General features: G+C 46.1%; 2 protein-coding genes across 14 annotated transcripts in view; one reads left to right on the top strand and one right to left on the bottom strand.

Annotated features, from left to right (window-relative positions):
• LOC106594124 (small integral membrane protein 14) overlaps nt 1–15,935 on the bottom strand; it is a 31,546-nt gene extending 15,611 nt beyond the window's left edge. For 4 of the 10 annotated variants that reach the window (XR_014392012.1, XR_014392016.1, XR_014392014.1 and 1 more), the window contains exons 1-6: nt 15,816–15,935; nt 15,604–15,719; nt 12,025–12,108; nt 6,409–6,457; nt 1,769–6,250; nt 47–1,664 (exon numbers count right to left, since the gene is read on the bottom strand). Coding sequence is in view for 3 of the 10 variants with exons in the window: in XM_082974008.1 (XP_082830134.1) it covers nt 5,985–6,250; nt 6,409–6,457; nt 12,025–12,099 (390 nt within the window). In the remaining 7 variants the exon portion in view is untranslated. The other 6 variants (XR_014392013.1, XR_014392017.1, XR_014392018.1 and 3 more) reach the window with 6 other exon arrangements.
• Nucleotides 15,936–17,243: 1,308 nt separating this feature from the next.
• The window catches only part of LOC106602110 (ubiquitin-conjugating enzyme E2 K), a 10,519-nt gene continuing 9,571 nt past the window's right edge, over nt 17,244–18,191 (top strand). The window contains exon 1 of one of the 4 annotated variants that reach the window (XM_082974006.1): nt 17,244–17,575. In XM_082974006.1, coding sequence (XP_082830132.1) covers nt 17,513–17,575 — 63 coding nt within the window. In that variant the 5' untranslated portion in view covers nt 17,244–17,512. Of the gene's footprint in view, nt 17,576–17,602; nt 17,940–18,191 lie in introns of those variants that run through there. The other 3 variants (XM_082974007.1, XM_082974004.1, XM_082974005.1) reach the window with 3 other exon arrangements.

Raw genomic sequence — 18,191 nt, 5'->3', positions numbered from 1 at the left:
CTCCCTCCATACCTACACTGTGAGGTCCAGTAGGTTCCCTCTATACCTCCTCCTCCCTCCATACCTACACTGTGAGGTCCAGTAGATTCCCTCCTCCTCCCTCCATACCTACACTGTGAGGTCCAGTAGGTTCCCTCCTCCTCCCTCCATACCTACACTGTGAGGTCCAGTAGGTTCCCTCCTCCTCCCTCCATACCTACACTGTGTGGTCCAGTAGATTCCCTCTATACCTCCTCCTCCCTCCATACCTACACTGTGAGGTCCAGTAGGTTCCCTCCTCCTCCCTCCATACCTACACTGTGAGGTCCAGTAGGTTCCCTCCTCCTCCCTCCATACCTACACTGTGAGGTCCAGTAGATTCCCTCCTCCTCCCTCCATACCTACACTGTGAGGTCCAGTAGGTTCCCTCTATACCTCCTCCTCCCTCCATACCTACACTGTGAGGTCCAGTAGATTCCCTCCTCCTCCCTCCATACCTACACTGTGAGGTCCAGTAGGTTCCCTCCTCCTCCCTCCATACCTACACTGTGAGGTCCAGTAGATTCCCTCCTTCTCCCTCCATACCTACACTGTGAGGTCCAGTAGGTTCCCTCTATACCTCCTCCTCCCTCCATACCTACACTGTGAGGTCCAGTAGGTTCCCTCCTCCTCCCTCCATACCTACACTGTGAGGTCCAGTAGATTCCCTCCTCCTCCCTCCATACCTACACTGTGAGGTCCAGTAGGTTCCCTCTATACCTCCTCCTCCCTCCATACCTACACTGTGAGGTCCAGTAGATTCCCTCCTCCTCCCTCCATACCTACACTGTGAGGTCCAGTAGGTTCCCTCCTCCTCCCTCCATACCTACACTGTGAGGTCCAGTAGATTCCCTCCTTCTCCCTCCATACCTACACTGTGAGGTCCAGTAGGTTCCCTCTATACCTCCTCCTCCCTCCATACCTACACTGTGAGGTCCAGTAGGTTCCCTCCTCCTCCCTCCATACCTACACTGTGAGGTCCAGTAGATTCCCTCCTCCTCCCTCCATACCTACACTGTGAGGTCCAGTAGATTCCCTCTATACCTCCTCCTCCCTCCATACCTACACTGTGAGGTCCAGTAGATTCCCTCCTCCTCCCTCCATACCTACACTGTGAGGTCCAGTAGGTTCCCTCCTCCTCCCTCCATACCTACACTGTGAGGTCCAGTAGATTCCCTCCTCCTCCCTCCATACCTACACTGTGTGGTCCAGTAGATTCCCTCTATACCTCCTCCTCCCTCCATACCTACACTGTGAGGTCCAGTAGGTTCCCTCCTCCTCCCTCCATACCTACACTGTGAGGTCCAGTAGATTCCCTCCTACTCCCTCCATACCTACACTGTGAGATCCAGTAGGTTCCCTCCTCCTCCCTCCATACCTACACTGTGAGGTCCAGTAGGTTCCCTCTATACCTCCTCCTCCCTCCATACCTACACTGTGAGGTCCAGTAGATTCCCTCCTACTCCCTCCATACCTACACTGTGAGGTCCAGTAGGTTCCATCTATACCTCCTCCTCCCTCCATACCTACACTGTGAGGTCCAGTAGGTTCCCTCCTCCTCCCTCCATACCTACACTGTGAGGTCCAGTAGGTTCCCTCCTCCTCCCTCCATACCTACACTGAGGTCCAGTAGGTTCCCTCTATACCTCCTCCTCCCTCCATATCTACACTGTGAGGTCCAGTAGGTTCCCTCTATACCTCCTCCTCCCTCCATACCTACACTGTGAGGTCCAGTAGGTTCCCTCTATACCTCCTCCTCCCTCCATACCTACACTGTGAGGTCCAGTAGATTCCCTCCTCCTCCCTCCATACCTACACTGTGAGGTCCAGTAGGTTCCCTCCTCCTCCCTCCATACCTACACTGTGAGGTCCAGTAGGTTCCCTCCTCCTCCCTCCATACCTACACTGTGTGGTCCAGTAGATTCCCTCTATACCTCCTCCTCCCTCCATACCTACACTGTGAGGTCCAGTAGGTTCCCTCCTCCTCCCTCCATACCTACACTGTGAGGTCCAGTAGGTTCCCTCCTCCTCCCTCCATACCTACACTGTGAGGTCCAGTAGATTCCCTCCTACTCCCTCCATACCTACACTGTGAGGTCCAGTAGGTTCCCTCTATACCTCCTCCTCCCTCCATACCTACACTGTGAGGTCCAGTAGATTCCCTCCTACTCCCTCCATACCTACACTGTGAGGTCCAGTAGGTTCCCTCTATACCTCCTCCTCCCTCCATACCTACACTGTGAGGTCCAGTAGGTTCCCTCCTCCTCCCTCCATACCTACACTGTGAGGTCCAGTAGATTCCCTCCTCCTCCCTCCATACCTACACTGTGAGGTCCAGTAGGTTCCCTCTATACCTCCTCCTCCCTCCATACCTACACTGTGAGGTCCAGTAGGTTCCCTCCTCCTCCCTCCATACCTACACTGTGAGGTCCAGTAGATTCCCTCCTCCTCCCTCCATACCTACACTGTGAGGTCCAGTAGGTTCCCTCTATACCTCCTCCTCCCTCCATACCTACACTGTGAGGTCCAGTAGATTCCCTCCTCCTCCCTCCATACCTACACTGTGAGGTCCAGTAGGTTCCCTCCTCCTCCCTCCATACCTACACTGTGAGGTCCAGTAGATTCCCTCCTCCTCCCTCCATACCTACACTGTGAGGTCCAGTAGATTCCCTCTATACCTCCTCCTCCCTCCATACCTACACTGTGAGGTCCAGTAGATTCCCTCCTCCTCCCTCCATACCTACACTGTGAGGTCCAGTAGGTTCCCTCTATACCTCCTCCTCCCTCCATACCTACACTGTGAGGTCCAGTAGGTTCCCTCCTCCTCCCTCCATACCTACACTGTGAGGTCCAGTAGATTCCCTCCTCCTCCCTCCATACCTACACTGTGTGGTCCAGTAGATTCCCTCTATACCTCCTCCTCCCTCCATACCTACACTGTGAGGTCCAGTAGGTTCCCTCCTCCTCCCTCCATACCTACACTGTGAGGTCCAGTAGATTCCCTCCTACTCCCTCCATACCTACACTGTGAGGTCCAGTAGGTTCCCTCCTCCTCCCTCCATACCTACACTGTGAGGTCCAGTAGGTTCCCTCTATACCTCCTCCTCCCTCCATACCTACACTGTGAGGTCCAGTAGATTCCCTCCTACTCCCTCCATACCTACACTGTGAGGTCCAGTAGGTTCCATCTATACCTCCTCCTCCCTCCATACCTACACTGTGAGGTCCAGTAGGTTCCCTCCTCCTCCCTCCATACCTACACTGTGAGGTCCAGTAGATTCCCTCCTCCTCCCTCCATACCTACACTGTGAGGTCCAGTAGGTTCCCTCCTCCTCCCTCCATACCTACACTGTGAGGTCCAGTAGATTCCCTCCTCCTCCCTCCATACCTACACTGTGAGGTCCAGTAGGTTCCCTCTATACCTCCTCCTCCCTCCATACCTACACTGTGAGGTCCAGTAGGTTCCCTCCTCCTCCCTCCATACCTACACTGTGAGGTCCAGTAGATTCCCTCCTCCTCCCTCCATACCTACACTGTGAGGTCCAGTAGGTTCCCTCTATACCTCCTCCTCCCTCCATACCTACACTGTGAGGTCCAGTAGATTCCCTCCTCCTCCCTCCATACCTACACTGTGAGGTCCAGTAGGTTCCCTCCTCCTCCCTCCATACCTACACTGTGAGGTCCAGTAGATTCCCTCCTCCTCCCTCCATACCTACACTGTGAGGTCCAGTAGGTTCCCTCTATACCTCCTCCTCCCTCCATACCTACACTGTGAGGTCCAGTAGGTTCCCTCCTCCTCCCTCCATACCTACACTGTGAGGTCCAGTAGATTCCCTCCTCCTCCCTCCATACCTACACTGTGAGGTCCAGTAGGTTCCCTCTATACCTCCTCCACCCTCCATACCTACACTGTGAGGTCCAGTAGATTCCCTCCTCCTCCCTCCATACCTACACTGTGAGGTCCAGTAGGTTCCCTCCTCCTCCCTCCATACCTACACTGAGGTCCAGTAGGTTCCCTCTATACCTCCTCCTCCCTCCATACCTACACTGTGAGGTCCAGTAGATTCCCTCCTCCTCCCTCCATACCTACACTGTGAGGTCCAGTAGGTTCCCTCTATACCTCCTCCTCCCTCCATACCTACACTGTGAGGTCCAGTAGGTTCCCTCCTCCTCCCGCCATACCTACACTGTGAGGTCCAGTAGGTTCCCTCCTCCTCCCTCCATACCTACACTGTGAGGTCCAGTAGGTTCCCTCCTCCTCCCTCCATACCTACACTGTGAGGTCCAGTAGGTTCCCTCCTCCTCCCTCCATACCTACACTGTGAGGTCCAGTAGATTCCCTCCTCCTCCCTCCATACCTACACTGTGAGGTCCAGTAGGTTCCCTCCTCCTCCCTCCATACCTACACTGTGAGGTCCAGTAGGTTCCCTCCTCCTCCCTCCATACCTACACTGTGAGGTCCAGTAGGTTCCCTCTATACCTCCTCCTCCCTCCATACCTACACTGAGGTCCAGTAGGTTCCCTCTATACCTCCTCCTCCCTCCATACCTACACTGTGAGGTCCAGTAGGTTCCCTCCTCCTCCCTCCATACCTACACTGTGAGGTCCAGTAGGTTCCCTCCTCCTCCCTCCATACCTACACTGTGAGGTCCAGTAGGTTCCCTCCTCCTCCCTCCATACCTACACTGTGAGGTCCAGTAGGTTCCCTCCTCCTCCCTCCATACCTACACTGTGAGGTCCAGTAGGTTCCCTCCATACCTACACTGTGAGGTCCAGTAGATTCCCTCCTCCTCCCTCCATACCTACACTGAGGTCCAGTAGGTTCCCTCTATACCTCCTCCTCCCTCCATACCTACACTGTGAGGTCCAGTAGATTCCCTCCTCCTCCCTCCATACCTACACTGTGAGGTCCAGTAGGTTCCCTCCTCCTCCCTCCATACCTACACTGTGAGGTCCAGTAGATTCCCTCCTCCTCCCTCCATACCTACACTGTGAGGTCCAGTAGATTCCCTCTATACCTCCTCCTCCCTCCATACCTACACTGTGAGGTCCAGTAGATTCCCTCCTCCTCCCTCCATACCTACACTGTGAGGTCCAGTAGGTTCCCTCCTCCTCCCTCCATACCTACACTGTGAGGTCCAGTAGGTTCCCTCTATACCTCCTCCTCCCTCCATACCTACACTGTGAGGTCCAGTAGGTTCCCTCCTCCTCCCTCCATACCTACACTGTGAGGTCCAGTAGGTTCCCTCCTCCTCCCTCCATACCTACACTGTGAGGTCCAGTAGATTCCCTCCTCCTCCCTCCATACCTACACTGTGAGGTCCAGTAGATTCCCTCCTCCTCCCTCCATACCTACACTGTGAGGTCCAGTAGATTCCCTCCTCCTCCCTCCATACCTACACTGAGGTCCAGTAGGTTCCCTCTATACCTCCTCCTCCCTCCATACCTACACTGTGAGGTCCAGTAGGTTCCCTCCTCCTCCCTCCATACCTACACTGTGAGGTCCAGTAGATTCCCTCCTCCTCCCTCCATACCTACACTGAGGTCCAGTAGGTTCCCTCTATACCTCCTCCTCCCTCCATACCTACACTGTGAGGTCCAGTAGGTTCCCTCCTCCTCCCTCCATACCTACACTGTGAGGTCCAGTAGATTCCCTCTATACCTCCTCCTCCCTCCATACCTACACTGTGAGGTCCAGTAGGTTCCCTCTATACCTCCTCCTCCCTCCATACCTACACTGTGAGGTCCAGTAGATTCCCTCCTCCTCCCTCCATACCTACACTGAGGTCCAGTAGGTTCCCTCTATACCTCCTCCTCCCTCCATACCTACACTGTGAGGTCCAGTAGGTTCCTTCCTCCTCCCTCCATACCTACACTGTGAGGTGCAGTAGATTCCCTCCTCCTCCCTCCATACCTACACTGTGAGGTCCAGTAGATTCCCTCTATACCTCCTCCTCCCTCCATACCTACACTGTGAGGTCCAGTAGGTTCCCTCTATACCTCCTCCTCCCTCCATACCTACACTGTGAGGTCCAGTAGGTTCCCTCTATACCTCCTCCTCCCTCCATACCTACACTGTGAGGTCCAGTAGGTTTTCCGGCAGGCGGTGCTGTGGATCCTCTGAGGCTGTTGGGTCTGAAGAGGAAGAGGAGCAGAACCAGAACCATCCAGACCATCAGAACCATGGGGACAGTCAGGTCTCCACCTCCTACTGAGCCACTGGGTCCTGGCGCTGGAGGGACACAGAGACAGACACACTAATAACCACTTGGCTGGATGGTGTATCGACACGAGAAAAAAGACAAAGTGTGTATCTCCACTGAAAGTGTTGTTTAGACCAGCACTAGGCTTAAAGTGGGTCAGTGTGTGGTGATAGAAAAGCATACATACTGTCCTGAGGGCACTCTGTGTCTGTACAGTAGGACTGAGACTGACGTAGCTGGAGGACAAGAACACAGGAGGATAGAGAGAGAGAGAGAGAGAGAAAGAACATGAGTTTACAGATCATGTTGGTTATGTCCTTATTAGACCAGACAGAGAGACAAGCAGAGAGACAGGCAGACAGAGAGACAAGCAGAGAGACAGGCAGACAGAGAGACAAGCAGAGAGACAGGCAGACAGAGAGACAAGCAGAGAGACAGGCAGACAGAGAGGCAGACAGAGAGACAAGCAGAGAGACAGGCAGACAGAGAGACAAGCAGAGAGACAGGCAGAGAGAGAGACAAGCAGAGAGACAGGCAGACAGAGAGACAAGCAGAGATACAGGCAGACAGAGAGGCAGACAGAGAGACAAGCAGAGAGACAGGCAGAGAGAGAGACAAGCAGAGAGAGAGACAAGCAGAGATACAGGCAGACAGAGAGGCAGACAGAGAGACAAGCAGACAGAGAGGCAGACAGAGAGACAGGCAGACAGAGAGACAGGCAGACAGAGAGGCAGACAGAGAGACAAGCAGACAGAGAGGCAGACAGAGAGGCAGACAGAGAGACAAGCAGAGAGACAGGCAGACAGAGAGACAGGCAGAGAGACAAGCAGAGATACAGGCAGACAGAGAGACAAGCAGAGAGACAGGCAGACAGAGAGACAAGCAGAGAGACAGGCAGACAGAGAGACAGGCAGAGAGACAAGCAGAGATACAGGCAGACAGAGAGGCAGACAGAGAGACAAGCAGAGAGACAGGCAGAGAGAGAGACAAGCAGAGAGACAGGCAGACAGAGAGGCAGACAGAGAGACAAGCAGAGAGACAGGCAGACAGAGAGACAGGCAGAGAGACAAGCAGAGATACAGGCAGACAGAGAGGCAGACAGAGAGACAAGCAGAGAGACAGGCAGACAGAGAGACAGGCAGAGAGACCTTGTGGTTTTCAATGAATCATTCAATTCCTATGAGATAGTGGAAGTTGTCTGGCAGCTTTCGCCCTCTTCAAGGAACACAAAACTAAAACTCCGGGATTCTGACCTTCTAGGCAGAGTTGCAAAGATAAAGCCATATCTCAGACTGGCCAATAAAAATACAAGATTAAGATGGGCAAAAGAACACAGACACTGGACAGAGGAACTCTGCCTAGAAGGCCAGCATCCCGGAGTCGCCTCTTCACTGTTGACGTTGAGACTGGTGTTTTGTGGGTAATATTTAATGAAGCTGCCAGTTGAGGACTTTGTGAGGCGTCCGTTTTCTCAAACTAGACACTCTAATGTACTTGTCCTCTTGCTGAGTTGTGCACCGGGGCCTCCCACTCCTCTTTCTGTTCTGGTTAGAGCCAGTTTGTGCTGTTCTGTGAAGGCAGTAGTACACAGCGTTTGTATGATATCTTCAGTTTATTGGTAATTTCTCACATGGAATAGCCTTCATTTCTCAGAACAAGAATAGACTGACGAGTTTCAGAAGAAAGTTCTTTGTTTCTGGCCATTTTGAGCCTGTAATCCAACCCATAAAATGCTGATGCTCCAGATACTCAACGAGTCTAAAGAAGGCCAGTTTTATTGCTTCTTGAAATCAGAACAACAGTTTTCAGCTGTGCTAACATAATTGCAAAAAGGGTTTTCTAATGATCAATTAGCCTTTTAAAATGATAAACTTGGATTAGCTAACACAACGTGCCATTGGAACACAGGAGTGATGGTTGCTGATAATGGGCCTCTGTTCGCCTATGTAGATATTCCATATTAAAAATCAGCCGTTTCCAGCTACAATAGTCATTTACAACATTAACAACGTCGACACTGTATTTCTGATCAATTTAATGTTATTTTAATGGACAAACAATTTGCTTTTCTTTCAAAAACAAGGACATTTCTAAGTGACTCCCAAACTTTTGAACATGTAGTGTATATGTACTATATAACAGGTCTGTATCTATATATACTATATAACATAGGTCTGTATCTATATGTACTATATAAATCATAGGTCTGTATCTATATGTACTATATTTACATTACATTTAAGTCATTTAGCAGACGCTCTTATCCAGAGCGACTTACAAATTGGTGCATTCACCTTATAATATCCAGTGGAACAACCACTTTACAATAGTGCATCTACATCTTTTAAGGGGGGGGGGGGGGGTTAGAAGGATTACTTTATCCTATCCCAGGTATTCCTTAAAGAGGTGGGGTTTCAGGTGTCTCCGGAAGGTGGTGATTGACTCCGCTGTCCTGGCGTCGTGAGGGAGCTTGTTCCACCATTGGGGTGTCAGAGCAGCGAACAGTTTTGACTGGGCTGAGCGGGAACTGTGCTTCCTCAGAGGTAGGGGGGCCAGCAGGCCAGAGGTGGATGAACGCAGTGCCCTTGTTTGGGTGTAGGGCCTGATCAGAGCCTGAAGGTACGGAGGTGCCGTTCCCTTCACAGCTCCGTAGGCAATCACCATGGTCTTGTAGCGGATGCGAGCTTCAACTGGAAGCCAGTGGAGAGAGCGGAGGAGCGGGGTGACGTGAGAGAACTTGGGAAGGTTGAACACCAGACGGGCTGCGGCGTTCTGGATCGTTCGTTCTATATAACTCAACATAGGTCTGTATCTATATGTACTATATAACTCAACATAGGTCTGTATCTATATGTACTATATAACTCAACATAGGTCTGTATCTATATGTACTATATAACTCAACATAGGTCTGTATCTATATGTACTATATAACTCAACATAGGTCTGTATCTATATGTACTATATAACTCAACACAGGTCTGTATCTATATGTACTATATAACTCAACACAGGTCTGTATCTATATGTACTATATAACATAGGTCTGTATCTATATGTACTATATAACATAGGTCTGTATCTATATGTACTATATAACAGGTCTGTATCTATATGTACTATATAACTCAACATAGGTCTGTATCTATATGTACTATATAACTCAACATAGGTCTGTATCTATATGTACTATATAACATAGGTCTGTATCTATATGTACTATATAACATAGGTCTGTATCTATATGTACTATATAAATCATAGGTCTGTATCTATATGTACTATATAACATAGGTCTGTATCTATATGTACTATATAACAGGTCTGTATCTATATGTACTATATAAATCATAGGTCTGTATCTATATGTACTATATAACATAGGTCTGTATCTATATGTACTATATAACTCAACATAGGTCTGTATCTATATGTACTATATAACATAGGTCTGTATCTACATGTACTATATAACATAGGTCTGTATCTACATGTACTATATAACATAGGTCTGTATCTATATGTACTATATAACATAGGTCTGTATCTATATGTACTATATAACATAGGTCTGTATCTATATGTACTATATAACATAGGTCTGTATCTATATGTACTATATAACTCAACATAGGTCTGTATCTATATGTACTATATAACATAGGTCTGTATCTATATGTACTATATAACTCAACATAGGTCTGTATCTACATGTACTATATAACATAGGTCTGTATCTATATGTACTATATAACTCAACATAGGTCTGTATCTATATGTACTATATAAATCATAGGTCTGTATCTACATGTACTATATAACAGGTCTGTATCTATATGTACTATATAACAGGTCTGTATCTATATGTACTATATAATCATAGATCTGTATCTATATGTACTATATAAATCATAGGTCTGTATCTATATGTACTATATAAATCATAGGTCTGTATCTATATGTACTATATAAATCATAGGTCTGTATCTATATGTACTATATAACATAGGTCTGTATCTATATGTACTATATAACATAGGTCTGTATCTATATGTACTATATAACATAGGTCTGTATCTATATGTACTATATAAATCATAGGTCTGTATCTATTGGACATCTCCCAGGAAGTAAAGGACTAAGCCGTGGTTAAGGTCCCGCTCTGTCTGTAGGCAAATGAGGAAACTCTCGTGGTTGTGCTGGACCAATGACAGCTGGCCACATAGACACACCTGTACACAGGGACCAATGAGATGGCCTGGCTGACTAGAGCACATTCTAAAAAAAAAAAGATTTACAACCCCGCCTCCCAGCATTCTATTGTTGCAACGTTCTAATCACTACCTTGAAGAGAGAGAGAGAGAGATATGAGAGAGAGAGAGAGAGATATGAGAGAGAGAGAGAGAGAGAGAGATATGAGAGAGGAGCGAGAGAGAGAGATATGAGAGAGAGAGAGAGATATGAGAGAGAGAGAGAGAGAGAGGAGAGAGAGATGAGAGAGAGAGACAGAGAGAGAGATATGAGAGAGAGAGAGAGAGAGAGAGATATGAGAGAGAGAGAGAGATATGAGAGAGAGAGAGAGAGAGAGATATGAGAGAGAGAGAGAGAGAGAGAGAGAGATATGAGAGAGAGAGACAGAGAGAGAGATATGAGAGAGAGAGAGAGATATGAGAGAGAGAGAGAGAGAGATATGAGAGAGAGAGAGAGATATGAGAGAGAGAGAGAGAGAGAGAGAGAGATGAGAGATATGAGAGAGAGAGACAGAGAGAGAGATATGAGAGAGAGAGAGAGAGAGAGAGAGATATGAGAGAGAGAGACAGAGAGAGAGATATGAGAGAGAGAGACAGAGAGAGAGATATGAGAGAGAGAGAGAGAGAGATGAGAGAGAGCGAGAGAGAGCGAGAGAGAGAGCGAGAGAGAGAGAGAGAGAGACAGAGAGAGAGAGACAGAGAGCGAGAGAGAGATATCTGTGCACGCAACCGTCTGTGTGTCTGTCTGTCAGTCCTCAAGACAAACACAGAGAGACAGACAGCAGGATCCAGGATATGCTGCTGGCTCAGAGCCTCCACAGTCCCACATACTTTACTCCTCCCTCCCTCCTCTCTCTCTCTACTTCTCTCCCTGTGTCTCTCTCCTTTTTCTATTCCTCTACTTTGCGCTCTCTCTCTCTCTCTCAATTCAATTCAATTTAAGGGCTTTATTGTCATGGGAAACATATGTTAACATCGCCGAAGTAAGTGAAGTAGATAAATAAACAAAAGTGTAATAAACAATAAAAAAAATGAACAGTAAACATTTACACTTACAAAAGTTCCAAAAAAGAATAAAGCCATTTCAAATGTCATATTATGTCTGTATACGGTGTTGTAACGATGTGTAAATCTCTCCCTCTCTCAAATGTAAAAACACTGGATGGGTAGAGGCATGGGCTAACCTAGGAGCTTCCAGTCATGTTATTTCTAATGTATTATTAAGGGGAGGTGAACAAGCGCACCCCTCCATCAGGGTGAGGGTAAGTAAGCAGTCACGCTGTACCCAGGGGTTTGGGATAAATACAGAAGACACATTTCAGTTGAATTCATTCAGTTGTATAACTGACTAGGTATCCGTCTCTCCTCTCCTTAAGTTAGTAAAACATTATAACTTAAAACAGAAGTACTTCCACACGAAAACATGGAGACATCTTGGACTGATACACAAATGGAATCTCTCTCCACCATCACACACACACACACACACACACACACACACACACACACACACACACACACACACACACACACACACACACACACAGTCTTACCAGGTTGATGAGTCGTCTCATGGCGTTCTCCTGGGGGCAGATGCACTCACAGGGGTCAAAGCCTCCCTCCGCCATTACGATCACCTGACAAAACACACACACACACACACACACACACACACCTGGGATGAGAACACACACACACACAGCGACACTATAACATATCAAAACAAACTGCTTCTTAACGTACCAGTATTCCCAGGCTGCTTCACTCTGCCGATACCAACTGGGTCTGAATGAATCACCACAGTCCCCAGAGAGGAAACATTGTTGACATCCCAAATAGCACCGCCCCCCGTTAACAATTTAATGCACTAGTTTTGACCAGGCCCACTATTGCTACCTGTGCCATAAATGCCCGGACCTCTTGGCAGATGCAGTAGCTCAGAGAGGCTACAGATAAAGGTCACTTTGAATGTTTACTTGGACGTTGTGTAACTTATTTACACCGTCACTGACGTGGTTCTCATTCATTTGGCCAAATAACAAGCAATGAGGAAATGGTTTACAGTTAAACAAAGCACATCCTGGTCAGTACATAGTTACCTAGCTAGTTAGGTAAACATTGCCACCCTAGAAGCAAAGCAGAGACACATCTAATGAGGAGTGGCCATGTAGTGGCGAGGTAGAAATGTGAAATTACACAAAGTCTCTGATGTGAGACAAAACGCAAAATGTTAGACGCTTAGCCTGTTAGCAAATGTTAGACGCTTAGCCTGTTAGCAAATGTTAGACGCTTAGCGTGTTAGCTAATGTTAGACGCTTAGCGTGTTAGCTAATGTTAGAAGCTTAGCCTGTTAGCTAATGTTAGACGCTTAGCCTGTTAGCCAATGTTAGACGCTTAGCCTGTTAGCCAATGTTAGACGCTTAGCCTGTTAGCCAATGTTAGACGCTTAGCCTGTTAGCCAATGTTAGACGCTTAGCCTGTTAGCTAATGTTAGACGCTTAGCCTGTTAGCTAATGTTAGACGCTTAGCCTGTTAGCTAATGTTAGACGCTTAGCCTGTTAGCTAATGTTAGACGCTTAGCCTGTTAGCTAATGTTAGACGCTTAGCCTGTTAGCCAATGTTAGACGCTTAGCCTGTTAGCCAATGTTAGACGCTTAGCCTGGTTAGCTAATGTTAGACGCTTAGCCTGTTAGCAAATGTTAGACGCTTAGCCTGTTAGCAACTGTTAGACGCTTAGCCTGTTAGCAAATGTTAGACGCTTAGCCTGTTAGCAAATGTTAGACGCTTAGCCTGTTAGCTAATGTTAGACGCTTAGCCTGTTAGCCAATGTTAGACGCTTAGCCTGTTAGCCAATGTTAGACTCTTAGCCTGTTAGCCAATGTTAGACTCTTAGCCTGTTAGCAACTGTTAGACGCTTAGCCTGTTAGCCAATGTTAGACGCTTAGCCTGTTAGCCAATGTTAGACGCTTAGCCTGTTAGCCAATGTTAGACGCTTAGCCTGTTAGCCAATGTTAGACGCTTAGCCTGTTAGCCAATGTTAGACGCTTAGCCTGTTAGCTAATGTTAGACGCTTAGCCTGTTAGCTAATGTTAGACGCTTAGCCTGTTAGCTAATGTTAGACGCTTAGCCTGTTAGCTAATGTTAGACGCTTAGCCTGTTAGCTAATGTTAGACGCTTAGCCTGTTAGCTAATGTTAGACGCTTAGCCTGTTAGCTAATGTTAGACGCTTAGCCTGTTAGCTAATGTTAGACGCTAAGCCTGTTAGCTAATGTTAGATGCTTAGCCTGTTAGCTAATGTTAGACGCTTAGCCTGTTAGCTAATGTTAGACGCTTAGCCTGTTAGCTAATGTTAGACGCTTAGCCTGTTAGCTAATGTTAGACGCTTAGCCTGTTAGCTAATGTTAGACGCTTAGCCTGTTAGCAAATGTTAGACGCTTAGCCTGTTAGCTAATGTTAGACGCTTAGCCTGTTAGCCAATGTTAGACGCTTAGCCTGTTAGCCAATGTTAGACTCTTAGCCTGTTAGCCAATGTTAGACTGCTTAGCCTGTTAGCAACTGTTAGACGCTTAGCCTGTTAGCCAATGTTAGACGCTTAGCCTGTTAGCCAATGTTAGACGCTTAGCCTGTTAGCCAATGTTAGACGCTTAGCCTGTTAGCCAATGTTAGACGCTTAGCCTGTTAGCTAATGTTAGACGCTTAGCCTGTTAGCTAACTCATGATTTTCGGTACCATTACATAAGAGTCATTGAACAAAAGCGTCTTCTGTAGGGGGGAGTTTTGTTAAGAGACTCTCGGTCTGAACTTTAACAGGCATCGCTTGCTCTACGGTTTTGAAAGCATAAAGGACCTTATCTTTCATATCGGCTAGAAATAATAATACTTTTAAAACAAAAGGTTACATTGATAGACACTTGTATAGGGTTATAGTTCCCACACTGCCGTATTTATTTCCATGTTACAGAGCTTGTTCACAGAAAGCAGACAGAGTGGACGACCTGTACTAATGAATGATCCGACCCTCTAGAACACCTGTGGGTCAACTGAAGACAGACGACACAACATGTCACTCAAAAATACTGCTTTGTAACGTTACACTGGTTAAATGATTACGATGTGAAAGTTAAAAAGGGGATTTATGTTTCTAGAACCGTAGCGCAATAGATCATGTTTTCATGTCTAGATGGGAGTATTCAGCTGGTTTTTGGCTTCAGGAGCCAAATCCCACTTTTAACAGAACATTTAAGAAGTAAAGTTAGGACTCTTCAGTTCAATATCAGACTAACTGTAACTAGTTAAACAGCTAGTCTCTGGACCTGCATGTCCAAGGCTGATAAAGTCCTCCTGTCTTGTATTACTGAACAATAATAAATAAGGAAACAAACTGTTGTCCTGTAGACATATTTCATTAAGGAGTGAAAAAAGCAGAATGGGCTAAAATAACAAATAACGTCACTGGTATATGCAGTTAAATGGTTAGATGGCGTTATGTATTTCAAAACGTTTAACTTTAATGTAGCTGTAAGCTAAGTGTTTATCTACTGGTTCATACAGTACTAACAGACAGTAAGGATAGCATTAGTAGGATATAGTTTGTTAACTTTAATGTAGCTGTAAGCTAAGTGTTTATCTACTGGTTCATACAGTACTAAAAGACAGTAAGGATAGCATTAGTAGGATATAGTTGGCTAGCGAGATTGCAAACTTATTTTGTAACTATACATTCATAAAGTATTTGCTTATAAGTTGGCTGATAATTCAATTGAAACCAGTAGTATGAATGCAAAAAAACAAAAAAAAGGTTTAATTTGAAGTGAAGTCATTTTTGTTGGGAGTTTACATGACATAAACAGGGAATAGACTGGCTGGTCAGGTCCTCCATATTACATCACACACCACAATTTTATTTTCCGGCTTGACTTCGGTTCTCTGATCAGTTTTATGTAATAACTCAAAGAATATAGAGGTGTAAACTTTGCATTGGAGCTTTTGATGCATATTTCTAATCAAAATCCATTCGTTACGTGTGGTTGTGTTTATGCCACCTACCCTGCAGATTCAGTAGTTTTACCCAGCCCTGCCAGTACATTTGCGTTTTGCTGTGTTATTGAAGTAACAGAAGAGACGACACTTACCTGAACACTGATCCACACGCAGCTTCAGAGTCCAGGGAATGTATGTCTCTTGTTGTTATCGTTCCCGGCGGTAGACAACGGTATCAGAAAGCCACCGCTGGCCAAACTCATATCATCTGTACAGTAAAACATTTCCTGGGGCTCATTCATTATGCCAATTCTGTTGCAAAACGTTTCTGAAACGGAGACAAACGAAACGGGAGGGGACCTACCGGAATCTGTCCAATAGAAATGGTCGTTTTTTTAGTTAGAAAACGGAGAAGTGATGATAAGACCCCGAGCTCTGCCTGTCTGTGTTTTGATACAGTACGAGACAGCCACGTCACGGACATCACGCGAGATCTCCGAGGAGACCGAGAACTCGCGTTTTTTTTGGTCGTCACTAGTTACCACAGCCATAAAGTCCTAAATCGCGACTTTTTCTACAATTTCTCTTCTTAAAATTGTATTTTAAATCTTAACCAAACTGCTAATCTTATGCATAACCTTAAATAGCATTTTGATATCATTTTTTTGTTTTCATACATCTTTACAGTATATCCAATTTTGACTTTGTGGCTGTGGTAACGTGGAAACCTTTGGGTTTTTTCCCATCTGGAGCGTTTCAACTGTCTCAGGCTTCCGATTGGTTTAGATATCCAGCGGGATATCATTTCAGCCAATCAAAGTCAGGAGCGAGTTAAGACGCGATAACTTACGGAAAGTAAACAAACCATACAGGACCAATCAATCACCCAGTGACAGATGGGAGTATATTATGAAGGATGACAGTACATGTTAGGTGTACAACAAAATCAATATCTGCTGATTAACTCCGTTGTGTGTCATCTCTTTCCCCCAAATGCCTCAGAAAAGTATGTTCATGTGACTTCATGTTGAAGTGAATGATTTGAAGAAAAAAAAGGCTTTATTTTCCTGAATAGAGTCCATTCATGTTGACGCAAAAGGACAGATATGTCTGGAAAAAATGTGTCCCATAGAGGCCTATCCCTGTTCAGCAGATCATAACAGGGAAGATGCTGGAGATGTCTTCTCCATGGTGATTTTACCATCCACCATGGTCAAACTATTATACAGGACACTGGTAGCACAGAGAGACAGACAGACAGACAGACAGACAGACAGACAGACAGACAGACAGACAGACAGACAGACAGACAGACAGACAGACAGCGCAGACAGCGCAGACACACAGACAGCGCAGACACACAGACAGACACACAGCGCAGACAGACAGACAGCGCAGACAGACAGCGCAGACAGACAGACAGCACAGACAGACAGACAGCGCAGACAGACAGACAGACAGACAGTGAGAATTAGTGACAATGTACTGTGTGTGTGTCAGAGAGAGAATTTCCTAAACTGTGTGCGGCTACAATTTATCAATTGTGTTTTGACACGGGCCCAATATAACCTTCTTAGTCATATTAATGTTACATATGAATAGTGATATTATTTACAGTTACATATGAGAAAGTTATGTATTCACACCATCCCATCACATCACAGGACTCTAAACAGAGGAAAACTGCAGTGATTGACAACAACAAAAACCTTTCCTCTTTCTAGCTATTTCCACAAAACCAACCTTTCACAGACTAAACATTTTCTAGTAACGTTTAGTTCTCTGTGGCAAAACTGTGTTCGTGTTTCCAGACTCCACGGCACGCATTTTCAAGAAAGGAGTACTGAGTTTTTGAAGAGGGAAAGAAAGAAGGAGAGTGAATGAAACCGACGAGAGAGACAGAGAGATAGAGATAAAGAGACTAACAGAGAGAGACAGAGAGCGAGAGAGAGAGAGAGAGACAGACAGAAGATATCCACACAGCAACAGGAGTGGACGGAGGACCGACCCAGTCACCCAGGTGTAACATCCCGCTACAGGAAGGAGGGAGACGGCAGAGCCATGGCGAATATAGCGGTCCAAAGGATCAAACGGGAGTTCAAAGAAGTTCTGAAAAGCGAAGAGGTTTGATAAATATCCGTATTGTTATTTACGGTCACTTATAGCAAATCGTTATGCTTTTTAAAAAAATAAATAAAATAAAATCAGGTTAAATTAAAATTGTGGTTGTTTATTTTTGCAAGTTGTCATGTAAGGAAATGTCAGCTAGTCCGTCTGCGTTTCTGATGCAGCAACAAACAAAAAGAAGCGAGGCCCTTTTCAAGGGGAAGTTTATCGGTGATTGTGCGACATCATGCCCGTTACGAAGTAAAAATATGTCGGCGAAACAGATCAGGAAATATCGCGGATGTTAACAAAGGCCTCTGGACAGATAGCAAAACAAAAGCCCTTTAACGCCAAATGTCGATCCCAAATAGTTGTCAAGATGGTAAAAAATTGTCTTTTTTTTAAACCCCCTTCCCATGTGTGTTGACGTTTTTGTAGCTGTTGTTAGCTAACTACCTGACTTGTGTTGCTAGGTAGCTAATACAGGGTAGCTAGCGTGTTAGCTAGCCTGCTAGTTTTGACAGCTGCCTAGGTGCACCCCTCTTACTATGTAATAAGCTAGTGTCTTTGCTATGAAGACATTTAGGACGTTTTGGACCCTGTAGCTAGCTAGACTGTTGTCAGTTCTTATATA

Source organism: Salmo salar, chromosome 04 (assembly GCF_965601325.2).
Source record: "Salmo salar chromosome 04, fSalSal1, whole genome shotgun sequence".
NCBI lineage: Eukaryota > Metazoa > Chordata > Actinopteri > Salmoniformes > Salmonidae > Salmo > Salmo salar.
Note: the sequence above shows the minus strand (reverse complement) of the source record. Positions and strands in the feature narration are given on the sequence as shown.